Source organism: Ambystoma mexicanum, chromosome 6p (assembly GCF_040938575.1).
Source record: "Ambystoma mexicanum isolate Mex_15411 chromosome 6p, UKY_AmexF1_1, whole genome shotgun sequence".
Lineage (NCBI taxonomy): Eukaryota > Metazoa > Chordata > Amphibia > Caudata > Ambystomatidae > Ambystoma > Ambystoma mexicanum.
The window spans coordinates 896,526,119-896,547,293 of record NC_090935.1 but is presented as its reverse complement, the minus strand read 5'-3'; the positions used below and the strand labels follow the sequence as shown (position 1 = coordinate 896,547,293).

The 21,175-nt window shown below is 45.7% G+C and overlaps 1 protein-coding gene across 2 annotated transcripts in view; it reads right to left on the bottom strand.

The window, feature by feature from the left end:
- TRIM36 (tripartite motif containing 36) overlaps positions 1 to 21,175 on the bottom strand; it is a 1,273,623-nt gene that overhangs the window by 676,636 nt on the left and 575,812 nt on the right. For both annotated transcript variants that reach the window (XM_069625519.1, XM_069625520.1), the window contains exon 4: positions 13,411 to 13,557. In XM_069625519.1, the coding sequence (XP_069481620.1) occupies positions 13,411 to 13,557 (147 nt within the window). The remainder of the gene's footprint in view (positions 1 to 13,410; positions 13,558 to 21,175) is intronic.

The following is a 21,175-nucleotide window of genomic DNA, read 5'->3' as shown; positions in this document are numbered from 1 at the left end:
ACCATGCAATCAGGGTGACCGAGATATGATCTACAAACAGCTGGATTGGTTTTGGATCCATCCCCCTTTGTTTTGTATAATTTTGAGGTTCTTTGGCCGGTGTGACACAGTTTCACAATCTACACTACATTTCCCATGAACCGCTGGGACTGTAGTAGTCCATCACACAAGCGCAGAAGGTAGCGTCATGACGCTATCACGCCTATATGGCTGATAACAATCATGTGACACCGGCGAAAATGAATGCACTGTGCAGACGAAAACTCGCGCGCAGGCAGACGAGACGGAGCAGGCTCACGGTGAAAGAAAGGTAAATAGAAGGAGCGTTCAATTTACAAAAGAAGGCATAGAGAGTGGATATATTTTTTGCAATTTACATCAGACATGTTGTTACAGGTCCAATTATTGGGGACCAGTTTTTGTGAGGACCTATGGCCATTAGGAAATACGAGCGAACATAAAAGCCACGAATACGTGTCGCGTTGCACTCGGTGTACCCAGACACTTCCGGTACGATATAGTCACGAAGGGACAAGGCAGACGGGTTAAACAAGAAGGGATTATAACTCGTTTGTGGCATTGTCTTTTGTAGAGATACGGCAACCCAGAGAATTTTGACACACCATTTGTTGAACTGATAGACTTCTGAAGCTGAGAAGAATTTTTCAAGGGGTAAGTGAAAATAAGAGATCCTTGATATCAGCCTTGTAGAGATAGATGCCCGGGGTTCTTGTACTATAAGTGCTGATGATGACAATACGTTATGAGAAGATACAGTGTTTGATTACTTCGACACAATATTAAATAAAAAAAGACATGAATGATGTCCTAAATAAGCAAGGAAAAAGTATATTTTCAACATAAAAGAGGTTGTTGATGAGTACTCTGGTTAAATTATAGTCAGGGATACGTCCCTTGGGGTTTTGAAAAAGATGAAATAGAACATGTATTTGACATATTTGCCTTGTCGATGCATTACACAAAGTTCACACAAGATATTTATATTAATGTCCGTCTGTTTTAATTTTGTAGATCCGCGGGGGAACACCTCATTTGTAGTATGCAACACGCACAGCATGGCTGCGTGACATAAAAGAAAATGCGTCCTGAAGACAGAATCTATGGAAATACAAAAGACAATTGGTTTGGATTGTACTTAAAAATTGTATAGATTCCAGAAACACATGTTGAGTGTTGACACACTGTGTTCCTTACAAAAGGGGAATATCATATCTTGTGCATATAACCGATTTGTGGGTATTTGCAAGAGTCGGGTAGAAGAACACGGCATGATGTGTTAGAATGCATACTGATTGCAATGAAAAGGTGTTTAGAAGAAACAAACAACACTCGTTTGTGAACCGTTTTTTTTACAAATGTATGATTTTTTTAATGATTGTTTTTATGAAATGTGACAGATATTAAAATATGTATATTTTTTGAACAACCTTGTGTGCCTACCTGAGGTTAGAAAGGGTGGATTGTGTATGTGTCGGGCTTATGTCATAGACAGCTCTATACCCTAAAGGGAGGAAGCCGTTTATATGGGGTGTGCCGCATATAGAAAGTGCATCGCCTCTTCCACTGCTCATTCCCTAGTACCAATATTAAAATCTTCTCTTAATAGCACAACTAAGGGCCCACTACAATCTTGGAAACTGGAATGTATTCGTACTCTATCAGAAGCAGACATTACAACTGATCTGCTAATTGAATATCCAGAAAAAGCAAAGAAAAAGCTATGGATAAGAGACTGGATAGCGACGTGCGAAACGTACAATAAGTACATCACATTTCAAAATGGTGCTTTTCTTCACAAACCACTGCATGAGCTACCAATCTATTTGAGACACTTCCTAGATCCAAAATATGCTATAGCAATCTTGCGACGAAGATTACATTTATGGCCAACCAAACGCAAATTAGTCTTATATTAATCTGCGACTGTCATCGATACAATATGTACATTTTGCAAGGCCGGCAACTGATCATAGATTGCCCTGCGTTAATTGATGGGAGAGAACAATTTAATCATAAATTTGTACATCACTACAGAACATTCACGAATGACAAAATGTGGACTCTTACTCACCTTTACTATCTTTAAATATAGCAACATACAGATATTTGAAATCTCTTGATCTTGCAAATGTATAACGCCAAGAGCAAATATAACAAAGATAATTTTAATAATGCTACCTCTCCATATGTTCGTGTCATGGTTAGTCAATGTGATTTTATAGTTGTGAATGTACAGACATTTTAAACTGTGTCCTTTTATGATAGGTTTTCTTCACTTTTATTATATGCCTGTAGGAAGTTATGATAACGCTTTTAAAACTCATAATGTATGTTACGAAATGAAGTTTAATCCTCTTTAGTATTAGGTTAAGAACTATATTATAGGATATTAAAGAATGTGAAGAAACATCTTATTGTAAACAAGTTGATCTATAACTATACAAATTTCCCACGATGTAGGAAATGAGAATCAAAATCGACATGACCTATAAGTTTCCGAGTATGATACCAACTAATGTTCAAATCGTGTTTAAGAAAATATTCTGTATGATATCGGTTGAAAAAGTTGTATTGTTTTAGTTTATAATGCAACATTGTAATAAAATTTAAAAAAAATAAAAAAAAGGTCTGGGCACGCTTGCCGCTCTCATTCATGGGCAGAGTGTCAATAACAAAGATGAAAGTTCTTCCAAGACTATTATATGCTTTTTCAAATGTATGTTATTATACAGAAATGCGCTTCTTCCGGCACCTGGAAGGAATACTTAAGGAGTTTCTGTGGGGTGGTGGTCGCTGTAGGATTGCTTTGAGCACACTATACGTGCCGCAATTCGAATTGAATTACTCGGCAGCACCGCTGAGATATGTGGTGATGTGGTTGGCAGATGGGGTAAACGTGTAAACTTGACTGCTGCAGAAGGTTGTGATACAGAGCAGGCTAAAGGAATGCTTATGGGCCCTGGAGGCTTGCATGAGTGCCCAATGTAAGCTGGTACAGCTAGGCAGGCAGATATGGACCAAGACCCTAAAAATGGTGAGACTTGGGGAGGGCTGTCTGAAGAACCGGCAGAGTACGAACTACTGTCCATATTATATCAGTTGGAGGGTGGCATTAATCCAACCACTAGAATATATGACTGTATCAGAGGGTTGCGTAAGACAACACATGATAAACTGAGGGGTAAATGGGAAAGGGATGTTGGGACACAGATTACCAAAGTACAGTGGGAGCAGGCTTTGTTTTATGTTAAATGTGTCTCACGTAATGTGCGGTTCCGCTTAAAAATATACTGCATAGGACATATATGGATCCTGGTAGAACGGCCAAGTTTGGTGGTGGGGGACTAGGGGCTGCCTGAGATGTGGCCTGGTGAGTGCTGATCTGATGTGTATGATATGGAGCTGAGCCATTGTACGGACCTTTTGGGATGCAATAGAACAGACTTGCAGAGCAGTGGGCATAGTTTGGTTTAAGTAGTCCCCGCTGGAGTGCCTCCTAGGCATCTACCCCAGACCAGCTAAGTATAGACACGTGGTGAAGTTCATGGACTTAGCATGTATACTGGCAAAGAGATGTGTGGCTATGACCTGGAAGAGTAAACGGGGCCCTGTATACAAGCAATGGCGAGGGGATTTTGAACGCTGGAGCCTGGCAGAAACAAGAGTGTGGGCGGGAGCCAGGCAAGGGTTGGAAGATGAGCAGTCAGATCAATTGGCTGCATGGGAGAGCCTGTTACTGGCAATGTTCCCTCCATCTGACTACAGACCACCTTGAGGTGTAAATGAAGGAAAGTGTTAGACACCGGGCATTGCCCCCCAGAATACTGACTGAACTATGAGAGCTGCAAGCAATCACTGTCCCGTGAATGGGAAAAGTAGTTGTCTGAGCTCTTGTGTGTAGTAGAAGTTAGTTGTTCAATGGAGAGGAAGGGTACAGGAAAGTGATGCCAATGTAACTATGGTACTGATTTTAACAGACGAGATTGTAATTGTTGATTACATACAATTCTTTGTGTTGTACTTTTTGTGTACTGTGAATATTTAAAAGGAAAAGCAATAAACAGATTTTTTAAAAAAAGAAGAAGCTCTGACCGCATGGGCAGAAATCCCCTTAGGAACAGATTTGCCCGTGGCCCTGTACGCCTCCAAAATGGCCTGAACAATCCAACGGGCGATGGAAGCCTTGGAAGCCTGAAAGCCAGGGAATGAGCCCCAGAAAGTCACAAACAATGCCTCGGACATCCTGAAGGATTTAGTCAGAGAGAAAACTTGAGAACCCTCTTGAGGTCCAAGGAAGATGAGGCCTGCTCTGCCTCCGACTGTGGGTTCGGGAAGAACACTGGCAGGCAGATCTCTTGATTCAGAGAGACTATCTTGGATAAGTTTGGGTGAGTGCGCAAGATGACCTTGTCGTCGTGAAACGTGGTGAAGGGCTTGCACAAAGAGAATGCCTGCAGCTCACTAATCCCAGACTCCTGGTTCAGCACGAAAAAGAATGGCTCGATGCTGTTGAGCTCTGAAAAACAAGGGCTAACCATTTTTGAAGTGGCGCAGTCACCCTAGTCCGCCTTAAATAACCTTAGTGTCTTTTAAGTCCCCTTTGTCCACCTTTTAAAGAAATTCATGAAACTGAACATGTTTCTGCTGAAATCCTTGCCTGAGCAACCCGGTCTACCAACTCTTAATGCCCATTAAATTTAAAGTCTGCTTTCTCCGTGTTTTCCCGTACAGGGGTTTTCCAGTTTATTATTAGTTGTGTCTATTTTTGTTAGTTTTATTAAAGGTTATCTATTGTTTATGTAATCTTGGTTGGACATTCTTTTAGTTTGGCGTCACAGTACTATTGTTTGGATTGCTTCTATAACAGCACACACTGCTCCTGAAAAGTATAGCCCACCCTCAGCTTGCACTAGCCTAAACACCAAAGCTGGTATATCTGTCAAGCTGTGTCTGTTTAACGTTATTGACTGGGATCATTTCTGATCTATTAGAAGTGTGGGACTAAGTAGGAGCTTTAGTCACAACACATCCCTGTACTCCTGCAGAGAGGAACCCTTCTCACACCAGTCTTCCATCTTTAAATCAGGTGGAAGTGCTGCGGTAGAAGCTGCTGTCCTCTCTGCCTGTAAATCGCTGGCTGTCTGGAGATGTTCCCGGAGAGTGCTTTTAGGATGGAGGGTGTCACGACAGCAAACTAGTATGGTGTTGGCCTGCACACATGGATGAAGTGTTCAGAGGTTGTGCTGCTTCTCTGTCAGTGACAAACTCACTTTCTGTTCATTTGTGGGCTTAAGATTTCTTGTGCGCTCATGCGGGAAGAGGAGCAACTGTGACGGTTTGCGAAACCGAGTAAGAGTTTGTGTGGCGATCTTGGGAAAGAGGTGATGGAGAATGATGTCACCGGCAGGTAGCTCTTCACTCAGCTGGTGGTTGTACCTGGTTTCCAGTGCCCTCATATGTCACAGAGAAGTCCAGGCAATTTGACTTCATCTAACTCCTTCTGACTTTAATATTTCCTCCTTTGAACACATCTCAGTCCATTTCATGCTGTCACCCCCATAACAATCTTCCTCATCTTCTGAGCAAGATTAATGCGCCAATTGGCACATTTACTCTTTTACGATGGCCCCTGACCTATTATGTGCAACTGTCGTGGCAAATGTCCCTTCTGTTATCATGGGTGACTTCACATCCCCAATATAACCAATGCCCATCGACTAGAGGTGCTCTTTACTCTCGCTGAACACTCTTATGCCAACTTACACAAAGTACCCGTGCTCAGGTCGTCTCGCTAGATCACCTCTTGCTATCCTCCACTTTTAATTTCTTTGCACTCTCTATTGCCGTTTCACCCTCTGACCACTCACATAAGCACTTCACCATCTCCATCCTCCCCATGCCCACACCCATGCACCCAAACAAAAACTTAAGCCAGATTCCTCTATCTTGACTAAGTCAGGACGTCCTTCCAAGCCATCTCTTCCCTCTAGTGCTCACTTATCGAACTGGTCTTTGCCAAGTTCAACAGTGCACCAGCTACCCTCTTTGAAAGTCAATATCCCGCCCTCTCCTTCAACCTCTGCTGTTAAACTTCAACCTCCCCAGCCACCCAATAACTGAACAAAACTATGCTCCTCTACCCATCATGTGGGACAGAAGCTTGCTCTCCTTAGCAGGTGCAAGGACTCTTGCTCTTTCTTTAGCGCTGCTCTTGAATCTGCCAAATCTTTCCACTACAGTGATAGACTAACCTCTCTGCTCGTGCCCTTGTAAATTGATCATCAACTTTCAGGCCATGCTTGTGCTGCCTAAATTCCACCCCACTTCCTCTGCTCTGGTGACGTTGCTATCTACCTCTTCTCTAAAGTCATAAAAATAGGACTCCTCTTTCCACTTCCTCATTCTCTGCGCTGCCCTCTACCCCATACCTTTCTTCTCTGACTTCTCTCCTACTATTTCATATGCGCTTCAATCTCCCCTTTGCTCAGCCTGCACTCATCGCTAGATCCCCAAGACTATTAGACTAGATGGTCCTGGAAAGACCGGTAGTTCCCTGTGTGGACCCTTGTTCTGTCTTCAGCTAGGAAAACCCTAGTCCGTAGAGGCGTAAGTAAATCAAACCCCATTTGTTATTTGTAAATAAATCTGTTCAACCATTGTGAAGGCATCATGAAGTAGACACAGACAACAGATTCAAATTTAAACTGAAAAGTTGTATTTAATGTAAAAGGCAGGATGGAGTAAGGCCAAACTTGCCATGTGCTAAGATGGGATTTCCCAACTTAAAGAAAACTAAGGATAGTCTGTGTCAGAATGTCCAAATCAAATAACTGTTTCCAAATCCTTTACTTGCGCTCAAAGCTAACTGCATACAATGTGTAGGCATGTCAGCATCAAAATGATAGTGTTCAAAGTAAGTTCAGAGCTTCTTCCAGCTCTCAGTTTACAATCAGCGTCCCCAAGTTCAAGACACTGCACGAGATATCAGGGTTCCCTTCCCCAAGAGTTCAAATCTTCCAGCTTTTCAAAAACAATACAATTCCTTGGGACTCTTTCCAGCTCTCGTCATCAGTACTTTTCACTGGTTTACAAAATAACTCTTGTTTCTTGACTTAAAAATCACATAAGCAGCATCTGCACAACACAAACTTCGTTATGGATATTTTCATGGGCTTTTTCCATGGACCGGGGCACTCGGTCCACCCATTATAGGTCACGCAACAGATACCCTTTCTTATCTGCTTTTCAACAATTGCCCACTGCTTTCTTTTGTCAGTAAAGCTGGTTTCTTTAATAAGTGTTACTCTCTACCAATACTTTGCCATGGCTTGGTTGACCACCACACACTTTGCTATACCTTCTGTATTCTTCTGCTCTTGCCAACAGTCTTGTAAACAATACCTTTCCGTGGTATCCACTACTTGCACCACTTTGCTTCCATTCTATTCCCAAGTACTCATAATTTGCAAAACTGTACTGGGGCCTTGGGTTTGGAACCGACCTTCCGGAGCTCTGTTTTTGATTGTGTTTATTTAGTTTTTTTGCAAGGTCACAGGATAGGTTGTTGAGGTGAAGCCCACACCTCGTTTGTTGGCTGAAAAAAGGGGGGTTTTTCTGGATACCTCGCAATTGTTTTGGATGAAAGAATTTATTTTCCACGCAGTTTTTGCATTTTGTGCTAAGTGCAAGATTTTAATTTATCGTTTCGTTTTTATAGTGTGGACTCTTGGTCCCAATTAAGGTCAGCCGACACGTGCTTCGACAAGTGGGTCTTTTTCAAGGCTATGGTGTATGGTTTCTTGCCCCCTGTGGGTTCCTGGGTGGTTTGCTGCCGTTTGTCCTGTAGCTTGCAGCTGGGCTCTTGTTGGCGTTAGGCAGAAACCTGTGCAGTTCCCTCTGGGACCACTGCAAAAGATTTAAGACTACAGGTGTTTGGCAGTAAACCCACTTGGTAGCAGTCTGCACCACACAGATTCACTTGGTAGCTGTGGCTGAACAGTCAGACTTCCCTCAAGAAGAGTTAGGCAGTATACAGAGTATTCACAATAGGTCAAGAGAACACAATAGAACAAGTGAACGCTGACCAGGGCTTGGTGTAAAAGAGATATCATTATTTATTTAAAACCACATCTAGAAAAACACACAGGCACTAATAGTAAGCAATTCAAAAACACGGTCACTAAAAGATATACACTCCCTTAAAAGAATATTAGACAAGTCTTAAGTAAAGCCCCACTTATTTTCAGACAGCGGTGAGCGCTTAACGTAGATGGCACTCTAATAATTCGTTTTTAAAAGGGAGAGAAAAGCAGAGAATGAGTTGAAACAGATCCCAACACTTTTACAAGAACATAACAAGAGAGGAAAGCAAAGTAAAACCGTGAAGTTAGAGTTCAATAGGCCGGATCCACTTTAAGAGGATCAAACGAAATGTGTCCAAGGTCACACGGTTGCAGTGCACAAAAGTCTTGTAACGGTTCAAATAGGAGTTGGCCAAAGAAAGGGACCAGTTAGAGGGTCAAGGCGGCCAGCCCAGTCCAGAAGGTTAAGGGGTTATTATTACCTTGTAGCAATCTTTAGAAAGGGAGGCCTGGCGGACGCGGTACCTTAAAGTGGTGACAACACTCTAGCGGGGGCAGTTGTTCCTGGCAGCGGATGCAAGTCGGTGCTTCATCCGGGGGAAGAGAGGATCTCGTCGTGGAGGAAGACAGGAGTCCGTTGCACTGCCAGGGAAGAAACCAACCGCGGAGTTTCTCAGGTACAAGGAGCGGTCCGTTGATTCACGGCTCAGTGGCGAGTGGCTATCCGGCCACCGGGGTGCTTGGCACGGGCAGTTCGACCACAAACCGGTCTGGGGTGCGAAGAAGGAAGGTGAAACTGGTTGTGCCCACCAGTCAGGGGAAGAAGCCTCTCCAGCCGGGAGATGATCTCTGTCGTCGGGAAGTGGCGAGTCGGTTCCGTAGGGCTCCACCGGTGGTGTCGTCGTGGTAGGTCGGCTCAGCTTCTCCCTCGTTGGATTTTCAGGTCCTGTGGCAACTTCTGAAGTTCCAGTCCCCAAAGCCCTGCTTTTATGCAGCATACCCCCATTCACTCAGCCTAGCTGTCAATCAAACATGCTAAGTGGTGAGCCGGCCGTCTCACCACTTGGGCCAATCACACAAGAGTGCGACTTGAGTTACCAAGGTAACTCAGTCCAGGGTGCCTAAACCCCCTCCCACACCCCCGTGGTACCCAGACAGAGTGGCACCACTTTTGGAGGCTTCTGTGGAGAAATCCGCCAAAAAGTGGAACAAGGGCTCGACTTGGGTTGGAGTCACAGAAGAGAACACAAACGCCATTTTAGAATAGAGTCCTGGCAAAAAATACCAAATGGCGAATTAATATTAATTAAATAAACCGGCGGTATGTTCGAGGCTATGAGAATTAAATAATTAAAGTTGGTAGCCTCGAACAATGGGAAAATCCCATAGGAAAATATTTGCGGTCGAATATAACAAGTAGTTTCCACTGCCACCAGCCAAAACTCGATCAGGGGGGACGGAGACGTGCCCCCTTGACTAACAGACCCCGGGGCAATCGATTTGCCCCAACCAGTACGTCCACAATATGATGGTTTGTACTGGTTTCTGTTAATAATTTGGGACTAGTAAAGCCAATGGTGACTTTACATGCCCTGGGAGACAGTAGTCAGTCCCAAGTTATGGAGTCTATGGTGGGGTGTCACTATGACACCCCTGTGTTACTGCACGGAGGGAGCTGTGTAACACACATAGTAAAAACACATGAGACCCTATGGAGTAAAGGACCCCATAGCCCATAAAACACATTACCAGTCAAAGGAACACCATAAATAATGTCCAAGAGTGGGAGAAAAAGAGTCTCACTCTTGGCAGGAGAAAAAAAAAAACTCCAGAAATCCAGCAAAGCTGCGGGGGGACTCACTAGGTTAGGAAATTCAGCCTAAAGAGAGAATTCTTCCTAACAGTTGGGCCCTGGTATAGTTATGGATGGTGGCGTGGATACGTCCTGCTATCTTGCACCTAGCACAAAACGCAAAAATTGCGTGGAAAATCCATTCTTTCATCCAAAACAATTGCAAGGTATCCAGGAAAACACCCCCTTTTTTTTTTACTCATAACTTGTTTTTGCTCTGTGCAGCATTCAAAAGTGCTTATAATGTTTTCCCATTCGTTTGGTATTCAAAACTGCTAATAAAATCTTTCAGTTTGTTCGATTTTCTAAAGCACTTGTTTCAGCATTGAAACGTGCTTATTAATAATTTTTAGTTCATTCTATATTCAAGAGTGCAAGTTTCAGGCTCCTTGAGTGCCCCCGGTAAGAGTGTTTCCCCGTTTTCACTCACCGGCTCCACACAGCAGCTCCCTTCGGCTTCTCTTGGCTCCTTGCACTATTTCCAACTTCCTGTGACTCTGATCTCCCTTTGCAGAGGTAATAGACAGCACTGCTCGCTCTCATGATTGTGACGGCTACTGGAGTGCTTGGGCACCACACAGCTCTTGCCAAGTGCGCCCGGCAAGGGGGGGGCTTGCAGGGTTTCCAGACCCTATCGCAGCCTCTGCCACAGCGTCCGTCTCTCCTGCTGAACACGACTCCTGGCTCCCGTGTCGCCTATTCCGCTTTCTTGAGCCAGCTTCTCTCCAGCCCACTTTGTGTCCCGCATCAGCGTCTCCTTCTTACTAGGCGGCAGAGCTTTTCTATACTTATCGGAATTGTAAAATGGCCACAGTTGTGGGTCATCAAGTTCAGTTGCCTGACCATAGTGAAACTCATTAGCTGGATATGCCAGACTGTTGCATCGGTACAACTCCACAGCCCCTTCTTTCGTCTCAGTACAAGGGTGGTGGTTTGGGCCTATCTGAAATAAAGTGTGCATAACTCTGTTAAATCTTCCTCATCTTGGTACTTAACGGATATGTGTTGGGGTTTAAAATATAAATAAGGATGTATCCTCCTAGTTGGTCTCTTCCTCGTTCCAGTATTGAAATGGTGGTTTTGGGGGACAGTTTAGAGAGAAGAAAAGGAAAAGGGCCGACAGTCACCTACAAAGGCTTAAGGGATAGAGGGTTCATTCTGAAATGAGAATGGGGGATACCATGTCTCACCCAAGGACGTCCTCTCCCAACTCCCCAAGTTCGCTCCACCCAGACGATCATCACTTGCATATCCATCCCTAGGGACGGGATCCAAAACTGATGGCCTTTCCCAGGCCACCCGAGAGGAGGATCCTGGGGGGGAAAAGAAACAAGGACGCCCTCGGGTTCCTCACACCATAATGGTGGCTTGTGTGTTTTATTGGCCCTACATCATAGAGGGGAGGAGGGGCAGAGAGTTTGCAATCGCTGACAATCAGACCAACACTAGTGGCTTTTTAGCTCGACTTGGGGATTGGGAGAGGTAGTGAAGGAAGCAAGTCAGTGCGGAGTGCAGCCAGGGTAGAAATTACAAGAATGGGGTCCAGGTTTCAGCGACAGCCATAACAAGAGTTTGGAGTGATAGGAGCCAAAGTGGTCATTGAGGAATGAAGTTTTATTGCAGAGATTGGCCATTCCAAAGGGAGTTCTCTGGGAGGGCAAGAGGGTGGAGGTGTGGTGGTGGTCAGTGTTTTGTTGCATCCATAACAAAGGGAACCAACATCAATTACTAACTGGAGGTTCGGGCACTTGGATACACGTCCTTTTTGTCTGCCAACTCTGAATCAGTTTGCCCAGCTTCATGAGGCGCAAGCAACCTTTAGGTTTTGGATACGGGAGGTATCTATGGGGCGATGAGGTGAGGTAGGTTGTGGTGTGCAGAAGAAGAGTCATGGAATGGATCATGGGGTTTGCAAAGGTCCCAGGAGAGCTAGAGAAAAAACCATTCAGGAATATCAGGAGCAGGAGCATGGTAGAATGTAAGGTGGTTAGGGATTGAAAAGGCTTGTGCATACCCTTTACTTGCAAAGCTCCGTGTTGCTTCCCAAAGCTAGGTTTGCGCTCATTAAATAACCCGAATAATAATAATTTCAAGTGGGAGAGCGGGAACAGAGGTTGAGGCCATAGGCTTTGACGGGGCCTAACAGGGCCCGACTTAACTTTGATGCTCTACGCCATGGACGCCTGGGTTGCGGGACCATGGGTGTAATTTTAGGGGGGCACAGGGGTGTTTGTCCCCCCTCCCCAACTTTCATGGCGCACTATTTTGGCCCCATTCATTTGGCTGGGGCACCTTTTCTTCAGGTATCATGTCCCCCCCAAAGTTTTCAGCAAAGTTACTCCACTGTGTGGGACAACTAGAGGACCAAATGAAGAGGGCTGCGGATGAGTGTCATGTGACTGCAGGCCACCCAGGGTACAGCAGCCCTTGGCTGGCCATGGTCATTTTCTTCCTCTCTCCCTATTGATAGTACAGATTTCATATGGTCCTGAGGCAATATAGGGGTTCTGATGATGGTGGTGAAATGTGCGACTTAGCTACCTGTAGCACATGGACAGCTGCAAATGAGTCCTGTATTGTAGGTGGTAAACGCATCCCCAACATAAAGACACAGGCAAGACAACGTCTGAAAATTACAATCACATTAAAAAGACAAGACGCCTCAAAGTCAACATTTAATATCTCAAAGTTTCAAATGGTGAGCGTCTAGAGTCACAGTCATTACTGTTGAAAGCCTTGATGACTAGTACACATCGCAGGCAAGACTCTCAAAATCTTTCCTCTGGTTGACTAACTCATGGGAGAAGGAGATGTAGCTGACAAATCGCAGTGAAGAATCGCCCAGGCTTGCGCTCTTAGTGAAGCAGCCCAGGAATGGGATGTCAGTCGAGTCACACCACACTCTGCTCTCCTAGGTTAGATTCATTTAGGAAGGAAATCTTTGAGGCTACAGGACATTCAGTGCAGTCACTATATTCAAATGAGTAGCGGATTCCTTTTTCCAGAACACAAAATGCAATGCTTTATTTACTATGTTATATTCTTAAGGGTGGGCTGAGGAGTCCCACATTGAAGTGGGCAAAGGACTTTTCTTCTGGTTCTAGAATGCACAATTGCTTTATCTAATCTATCCTTTTAAAATAAATCGGCATTCTTAATCAATTCCGCTTCAATCTGAGTCTTAACCACATATGCAAAATATTGAATTCATCTTTTAAAAACAATATTTGGTAACAGCGTTAACCGCTTTGCTTCATGCGCATCTCCCCCATGTACCATGGAATCTAAACTAACAATTCCATGAATAATATTAAATTCAAAGCACAATACAGCCTTTAAGTTTAGTTTTAAATTACTAATTCATTGTAATAATGTGTGCAAGGTACAGTAGTCTGTTATAGCAAGAGTCAAAATTGAGATTTTAAAATAATACAAAAAAGAAGAAATGTGAGATACCTTCAAGGTTTTGTAGGCACTGCTCATTGTTGTTACTCGATGGTTAGCATGTGCTCCACCAAGCTTACAAAGATGACAAACAGGTCTTCTGCATATTTCACAATACATGTTTACTTTTTCCATTTCATGTTCAGGACACATTAAGACCTGAAGAGGGGAGAAAAAAGAAATCTGTAATGAACTGTTTTCATGAATTATATTCAGAAATAATCCAGTTGCACATGAATCCACACAAAAAAGTTCCATAATTTCCACTTGCCACTGACGAGTGATAATTCACCCTTGGCCGGTACGAAATGGAGTAGTATGTGCAAGCAGAGCGCTGTCATTCATGCCAGGGTGGTGAGCGACTTTGTAGGCTTGGTTAATAGACTGAAACTAGAATTTTATTCTCTTGTTCAAAGACGCCCATGTGGCAAACATTTCGACTAGGAAGTATATCTAGCGCAGCAGAAGAAGCACCCTTATAGCTGGTGGGGTGAGCCTTAAATTCGTTATTGAGTTATTGTCTACAAAGTTCAAGGCAAATGTAGTGTACAAAATAGCTGTTGATCGGCCAAGAGGACACAGAATTCACTTCGCTCAATGGGAATATTTTACAGTTTTCCCTTCTACTTCTCAGATCAACCCTTGTATCAGTACCAACACAGTAACCGGATTTAAAGGTGTGGAATGGACGCTGATGTGGCAGCTTTGCATACTTCCCCAATGAGGCAGGTCTGACTACAAAAAGGTTCTACCCTTTCAACCTATTGGAGTGAGCCTCATGTCCGTCCAAGATTGATCAAGTAGCAGATTCCTGAGGAAAGGAAATCCAGTGTGAAATCTTCCACATGAACAAACACCATAAACACTGCATCCTTTTAGAGATTTTAGCAACAGATAATTGAAACAAAGTTCAAAGACTTTTCCTTTCATGGGAGAAGTGGACAGTCCTTTTAATATGATATTTTCAAAGCACCATCTTAAAGACTGATGAAGAGGCCATTGGAACATCACAAGGTGAATCCTCATCTGATAAGCTGATATATGAGGCATTTTGGAGAATTAAGATTACCCAGGTTTACAGCTCAGGGAGTCTTGATTCTATTACAAACACAGAGGCGAGCATTATGCTCATCTTTCTTTATTACCGCTCTCCAACAGCTTTTAAAAACTTATTTTAATTTCTCTCTTTTTGTTTTCCATTTCTACCAGAAAACACCAATAAAGACTGCCATTTCCTGAAAGTCTCTTCTTTATGGTAGTTTTGATGTTGACAAGTTTAACCAATGAAAACAAAAAAACTGTCCCAAAACCATGGAAGCACTCCATTCAAACCAGCTGTGTACATCTGTTGAAACTCTGCCGTAGAAATCCAGCCTCGATCACAGCCTCCACTGCTCCCGAACCAACAGAGCTCATCCATTCGTCTGTTCCTCACATTTCGTAATAACAAGACTACAATTAGGGTAGGGAATATGCATGACTCATCATAGCACCACAAACACAACTATCAAACAGTAAAGCATATTCTGGGAGAGATATTGCTCGCCTCCATGTCTAACAGAATGAAGACTCCCTGAGCTGTAAACCTGGGTAATATTCAATCTATGTCAAGATCAGGGGAGAGCATTATGCTTGTTCAAAGCTCCCCATAACTGTGGCTGCAATATTGGATATCGGTTTAAAATAAAATGCTTTAAACAAAGAATCACTAGACCAATCATCCGACTTGAGAATATCCAGCAAAAATACCCTTGTAGTAAATGCTTTAGAAGCCATCGCACCCCTTACAGAATGCACCCCAAACAAATTAGCATCAATACCTGGAAAAGACATCAATTTTCGCATCTATCTAGCAATAGTGGCAGACGATACCGCATTAAACGGCTCCCTACGCGCAATCAATAATTGTGAAATACCCCTCGGTCTTATTTCTACAGTCCTGGCATCATAATGCTGTATATATCTCGCAACACACAGTTTCGAGTTCCCCAGAAAATATGGATAAGGTATTCGAGGAACTGCTCTTGGTACGCTTTGCCACGGTAAACGCAACCCCTCCGGGAGAAACACTTTTCAGTCTACCTCCAGAGCCTTCACGTTCGACACTGTCCTACAAGAGACTAAGCAAAGCAATCCGTAAGGCTCTCGTTATCTGGCCACTAATCTAACAACCTAAAAACCATGTTAACATCCCACAAAGTTTCAGGGGGTGCTGTTGCGCACATCAAGCATGGCCGCCAAGAGGGAGAGCTCCGGCTCAGACACAATCCTGATTAGAAATAGATCCTCTCAGAACCGTCCCAGACTCAACAAGAAGTTGGAATCTGGTTGCGAAAAGCAAAAGACACAACCTGGAAAAAAAACAGTGAAAAACCGTGGCTGCGTTTGCGAGATATTGCCTCCGGCATTCCCGCCGGCTGACCGACGCCGGTGTGGCCGCCTGGAGGCTCCACGGCCGCGTAGGTTGTGAGCAGAGCGGGGGGGAGGGGCTGCTCCCGGCTGGAGGCACTGTGATTACTGCACGGCCCTGCCCCCGTGCCGCTGCCCGCGATCTCCATTGGGGGTGCGAACTCGAGCCGAGGACACCTGGGGAAGGAACCCCCCCCCCACACCAAGTAAGTGACTCTGGGCCGAGGCAGAAGCAGAAGCCCCATTTTCGACGCCCGCGTGGCAGGCTTTCCTAACGCACGGCCCACGGTGGTAACCGCCGAGGGGGGGGGGCCCTGCATCGCGCTCCACGGCTGCTGTCTTGGCCCACTAGGCCGCACCCCAGCGACTATGGGGAAATAAGTACTGATCCTCGGGCGCGAGGTGGTCGCCCGCAACCCTACAACACCCTAAACACAGGCACATCTAGGAGGCCCACCAGGCTGCATTTATGTGACTACGGGAGACGATAAGCATAAATCCTCAGGTGCAGGATAACCGCCCACAACTTCGAAGCCCCAGACCACGCGGGCACAACCGGTAGCCCCCGCGGGCCACTCTTATTGTTCCGGGCGTGCCGCCGGACATCCTGACAAGGCCCTCACGCACACAGTCCTGGAGGGTGGTCGGGGGGGTTCCCGCCAGCACAGAACTGCCAAACTCACTCCTGGTATATGAGCAACGCACCATGTGCTGGGAGCGGCCGCATAGGGACCCCCCCCCCCCATCTTGAGCCATACAGTGGTGCATTGGGCGACAATACGTGGGAGAACACAGTTCACCTCCAACTGCAAGCCACAACACATGGGCCGCAACGAGAAGGGGGCAGTAGGGAAAAAGATCGGCCCGATGGATACCTTCGCCAGTTCGCAACCGTATGGGGCGACTGGAGGGGCACCATCGACACCTGATTGGCAGGAGAATGACCCGATCGATTGCCTAGCAACGCTGGTGCAAAATGAATTCATGGCCGTGAATGTAAAACTAGATGATATAGTGGCGACGAACGGATCCCTGAAAGCACGTGTGGAGAAAGAGAGCGCACGTATTACGGAGGCGGAAAACAGGATAAGCGCAAGCGAGGATACGATATCACAACACAGACGTGACATAGCCCACCTCCAAACGGAATTACCCAAAACTCAAAACAAGTGCGAGGACCTCGAATCGAGATCCCGGAGGAACAACATCCGGATTGTTGGGGTGTCAGAGAACTTTGCCAAAGGACCCATGGAAAAACAAGTGGAAAACCTGTTGAAGGACATCCTAGGTGCCGACTCCTTCTCGGAACATTTTCTGATAGAAAAGGCCCACCGCACCCTAGCACCGCACCCAAAACCAGGAGCTCCTCCTCGAACTATAATTGCACAGCTCCTTAATTATAGGGACAGGGACACTATACTCCGACTGTCGAGGGAGAAAGGAACTCTGCACCATGACCAAAACAGAATCCACATATACCCAGACTTCTCTAATACTGTGCAAACACAAAGGAGATCCTATGAAGGGGTGAAAAGGCAGCAACGTATGCTCAATGTACCCTATGTGCTTATCTTCCCGGTGAAGATGAGAATACAACATGGGGGAAGGGCTCACTTTTTCGAGAATCCCACAGAAGCCATGACATATGTGGAAGCTTCCATTCCGTTGCCCCCTGGAGGTCGAGTGGTGGACCAAAATGCGAGACCACAACCGAGAGATGAGAGGCGAGACCCCACAGATTGAAAGGGAGAATGATGGCCAGCTACCTGCCGCCAGAGGAAAATGGGAAGTTCCGTATCGTGGACGGACGGAACAAAGACTTATGATTAACCAAGCTGTGAGCCTCCGTCGAGAGCGAGCCAGAAGGCTGCACCCAGTGACCCTCAGGAAAGCTCCACCAGTTTAAGGGAATGTTAATTGCTGGGCAGCATCGTCAAGTTGGGGTAGATGATATGGGTGGGGGATTAAAGTATTGCAGGGTGTTTAGCTGCGTTGAGCAATGTGGTAATGATCGGGGGGGGGGTGTTGTGGTGCTGGGACTCAGTTGGAAGAGTCCTACAAGTTAAAAATTGTGGTAACAGTGCAGCACATGGAACTCTACTGAGTAACGGCAAGATAAAAGACATGATGAGGGTATACAGATATGGCTAATCCTAATGTGGACGGCCCGAGGGTTGAGACTAAAGCTTCTCACATGGAATGTCCGTGGGCTGAACAACCGGGCCAAGTTAAACAATGTGGGGACCTATGTCAGTCGACACCATCCCCAGATAGTCATGTTGCAAGAAACTCATGCACTACAGAAAGTCAACACTGAGCTTTTGAAGGGGTGGGGTCAGTATAGATACTATACTGAATACTCTTTCACAGGCAAGAGGAGTACTCATCTTGATCCACCCCTCTGTTGGGTTTCAATTTGGGAAAAGCAAAATAGACCCACTTGGTCGCTATGTAATAGTGTGGGGAAACATCGCTGGGGAAAAATGAATATTGGTGAACACATGTGATCCGAATGTGGATGATCCTGACTTCTATACGAATGTAATGCAAGAGATGGGCTTCTCTGGTGGCGAACAAGTGGTGTGGGGTGGGATTTCAACACCATCTTGGATACCACCCTAGACCGCTCCACCTCCAGACACAGAAATCCCACCAAAACCGCTGTTATCCTACAACAAATCCTGTTGCAACTAACCCTAATGGAAGCCTAGAAAACACTACACCCCCAGTGCAGTACTCTTTTTACTCCTCAGTGCATGACACCGAGTCCCGCGTAGATTACTGGCTGGTGTCCGCGTCTCTTATGAACCAAATCGACAGTAGTGAAATGCTCCCCCGTACCCTATCGCATCACTCCCCTATCCTTTTAGATATGACACTGGGAAATGTAAAACCCCCGGCCAGAAGATGGAGAATGCCACCCGATATTCTTAGGGAACCTACAGTGGCAGAGGCACTACACATAGAGGTAGAGCTCTTCCTTGAAACAGACTCAGTAAATAGAATTGCAAGCTTATGGGAGACGTTTAAGGTCTAGATGAGGGGGATTCTGATCTCCAAGACCACGGGGCTGTTGAGGGCCGTCAGGGTGGAACTGGCGGAAATAGAGAAGCTGTTGGGCGAGTTGGAGATGCGGTATACGGCCGCACATGAGGACAGCATCCTGGCGGACATCAATGGTAACCTGCAGGAATTCAATAGACTGGCCACTGGTGAGCTGCTGTATACGGCAACCCCAGTCAGAGCACGCCAGTATGGCGAGGAGAACAGGGCGGGTCACACCCTAGCCAACTTGTTGAAGGCCGAGAGACACTATACCACGATTTCTAGCATAGTAGGGGAGGACGGTACGGTAACCACAAGTGAGGAAGACATAGATAGAGAATTTGCCCAATTCTACACAGACCTGTATGCCAACCATGATCTGAAAACACCCAGAGATTGGAGAATACTTAAAACAACATCACGCTCCCGACACTGTCAACAGAGCACAGACTGTTGCTAGATCAGCCCCAAACGGTAGATGAGATAAAGGAAGCGATAAAATCACTAGCTAACGGAAAAGCACCCGGCTCAGATGGACTGGGGGCTGAGCTATACAAGGAACTCCACGAAGAGCTGGCCCCGGTGCTTCTGTCCGTGGGGGAGGAGGCCATGGAGTTTGGGACACTCCCAACATCCATGAAAGAGGCTATAATAATGGTGCTCCTCAAGCCCAGGCGCCCGTCGAATGAGATGTCTTCATACCCCTATCCCTTATAAACTGTGACGCCAAAATATTTGCAAAGATCCTGGCCACGAGACTCCTACCTAACATGCCCGTGCTGGTGCATCCGGACCAATGCGGGTTTATCCCCACCAGATCGACGGCACTGAATCTCCACAGGTTGTTTGGTATTATGGCCCAGATTAAGCCGGAAGCCCAGGCGGTGGACGCATCTCTTGACGCCAAAAAGGCATTTGATTCGGTGTCATGGACATACTTGTTCATGGTGCTTGAGAGATTTGGACTAGGCTAATACTTCCTCCAGTGCGTTAAGTTATTATATACTAACCCGGGGCTAGGGTATTGACTAATCGCACCATGTCTGAATGGTTTGAGCTGGAAGGGGTACGAGACAGGGTTGCCCGTTCTCCCCTATACTGTTCGCCCTCACCATGGAACCAGTCGCAGCCGCAATTAGGGAACACCAAAGTCAGAGGGGCATATGGATGTCGGGCCTGACCCAATCAATATCTCTATATGCAGATAACGCTCTGTTATATATCCGAGAACCAGACACACACCTGGGGCCAACGATGGAGACTGTACATGAGTTTGCAAAATACTCGGCATACAAAACCAACCGTTCCAAATCTGAAATCTTTCCCTTAACCCCTGCCACTAGATGCCCAGACAACACACACGGCCTACAATGGTCCCCTGTTAAGATAAGATACCTGGGTGTTATTGTGTCGGGAGATAAAGCATCCCTACTTTCAAACAACCATGACTCCCTATTGGACATGATTGCCACTAAACTCCTGGGCCAAACTTCCCATTTCACTTATCAGCCGGGTTGCTGTATTGAAAATGGTTATTCTCCCCAAGCTATTATATATATTTACTAATGTCCCGATATGGCCTGGTAGGCAGATTTTTGATAAAATTAGGTCCATGGCAGTAGAGTTTGTCAGGTGCGGGGGGCGACCAGAATGAAGTGGGAAAAGATGGTTGAACCCTATAACAAAGGTGGCATAGCAGCCCCAGATTTTGAATTATATTACCTAGTGGCACAGGCCCAGTTTGTTAAACACTGGTATGATGAGCAAGAAACCTCACCCCACATCTGCCTAGAGATACACGCAGCACGCCCAACCGACTTAAGGTCAGTTATCTTTAAAGAAAAACACAAGGATGAGTGCCCATTCGACCCAGTTAGCAGAACAGTGCATGCATGGTCCAAGATTTACCGTAGGCTCGGGTTGGAGATACCATACTACTGGGAGGCCCCGTTCTGGAACTTCCCCGGTACAGCAGCCACATACGATCCAGATGTGCAAAAGACATGGGACCCGGAGGGAGAATTTCAAATCAAGGACATATTCCCTAATGGCAAATTTAGAACATTGGAAGAATTCAAAACGGGGATGGGTAGAGATCAGTTGATGGTATGGAACAAGTTACTTACCTGTAACTGTTGTTCTCCAGCATGGGTCTGGCATGGATTCACATGCTCATGAATATTCCCTGTCGTCAGGCCGGGCATCCTCGGTATAGAAAAAATCAGTATCAGTTTCGTTTCTGATCTGTCTTTCTCAGTAGTAACCAATCACTGGTCTCTGGGTCATACTGCCCCCAGCCAATGACTGCCCTCTCCCTAAGCCC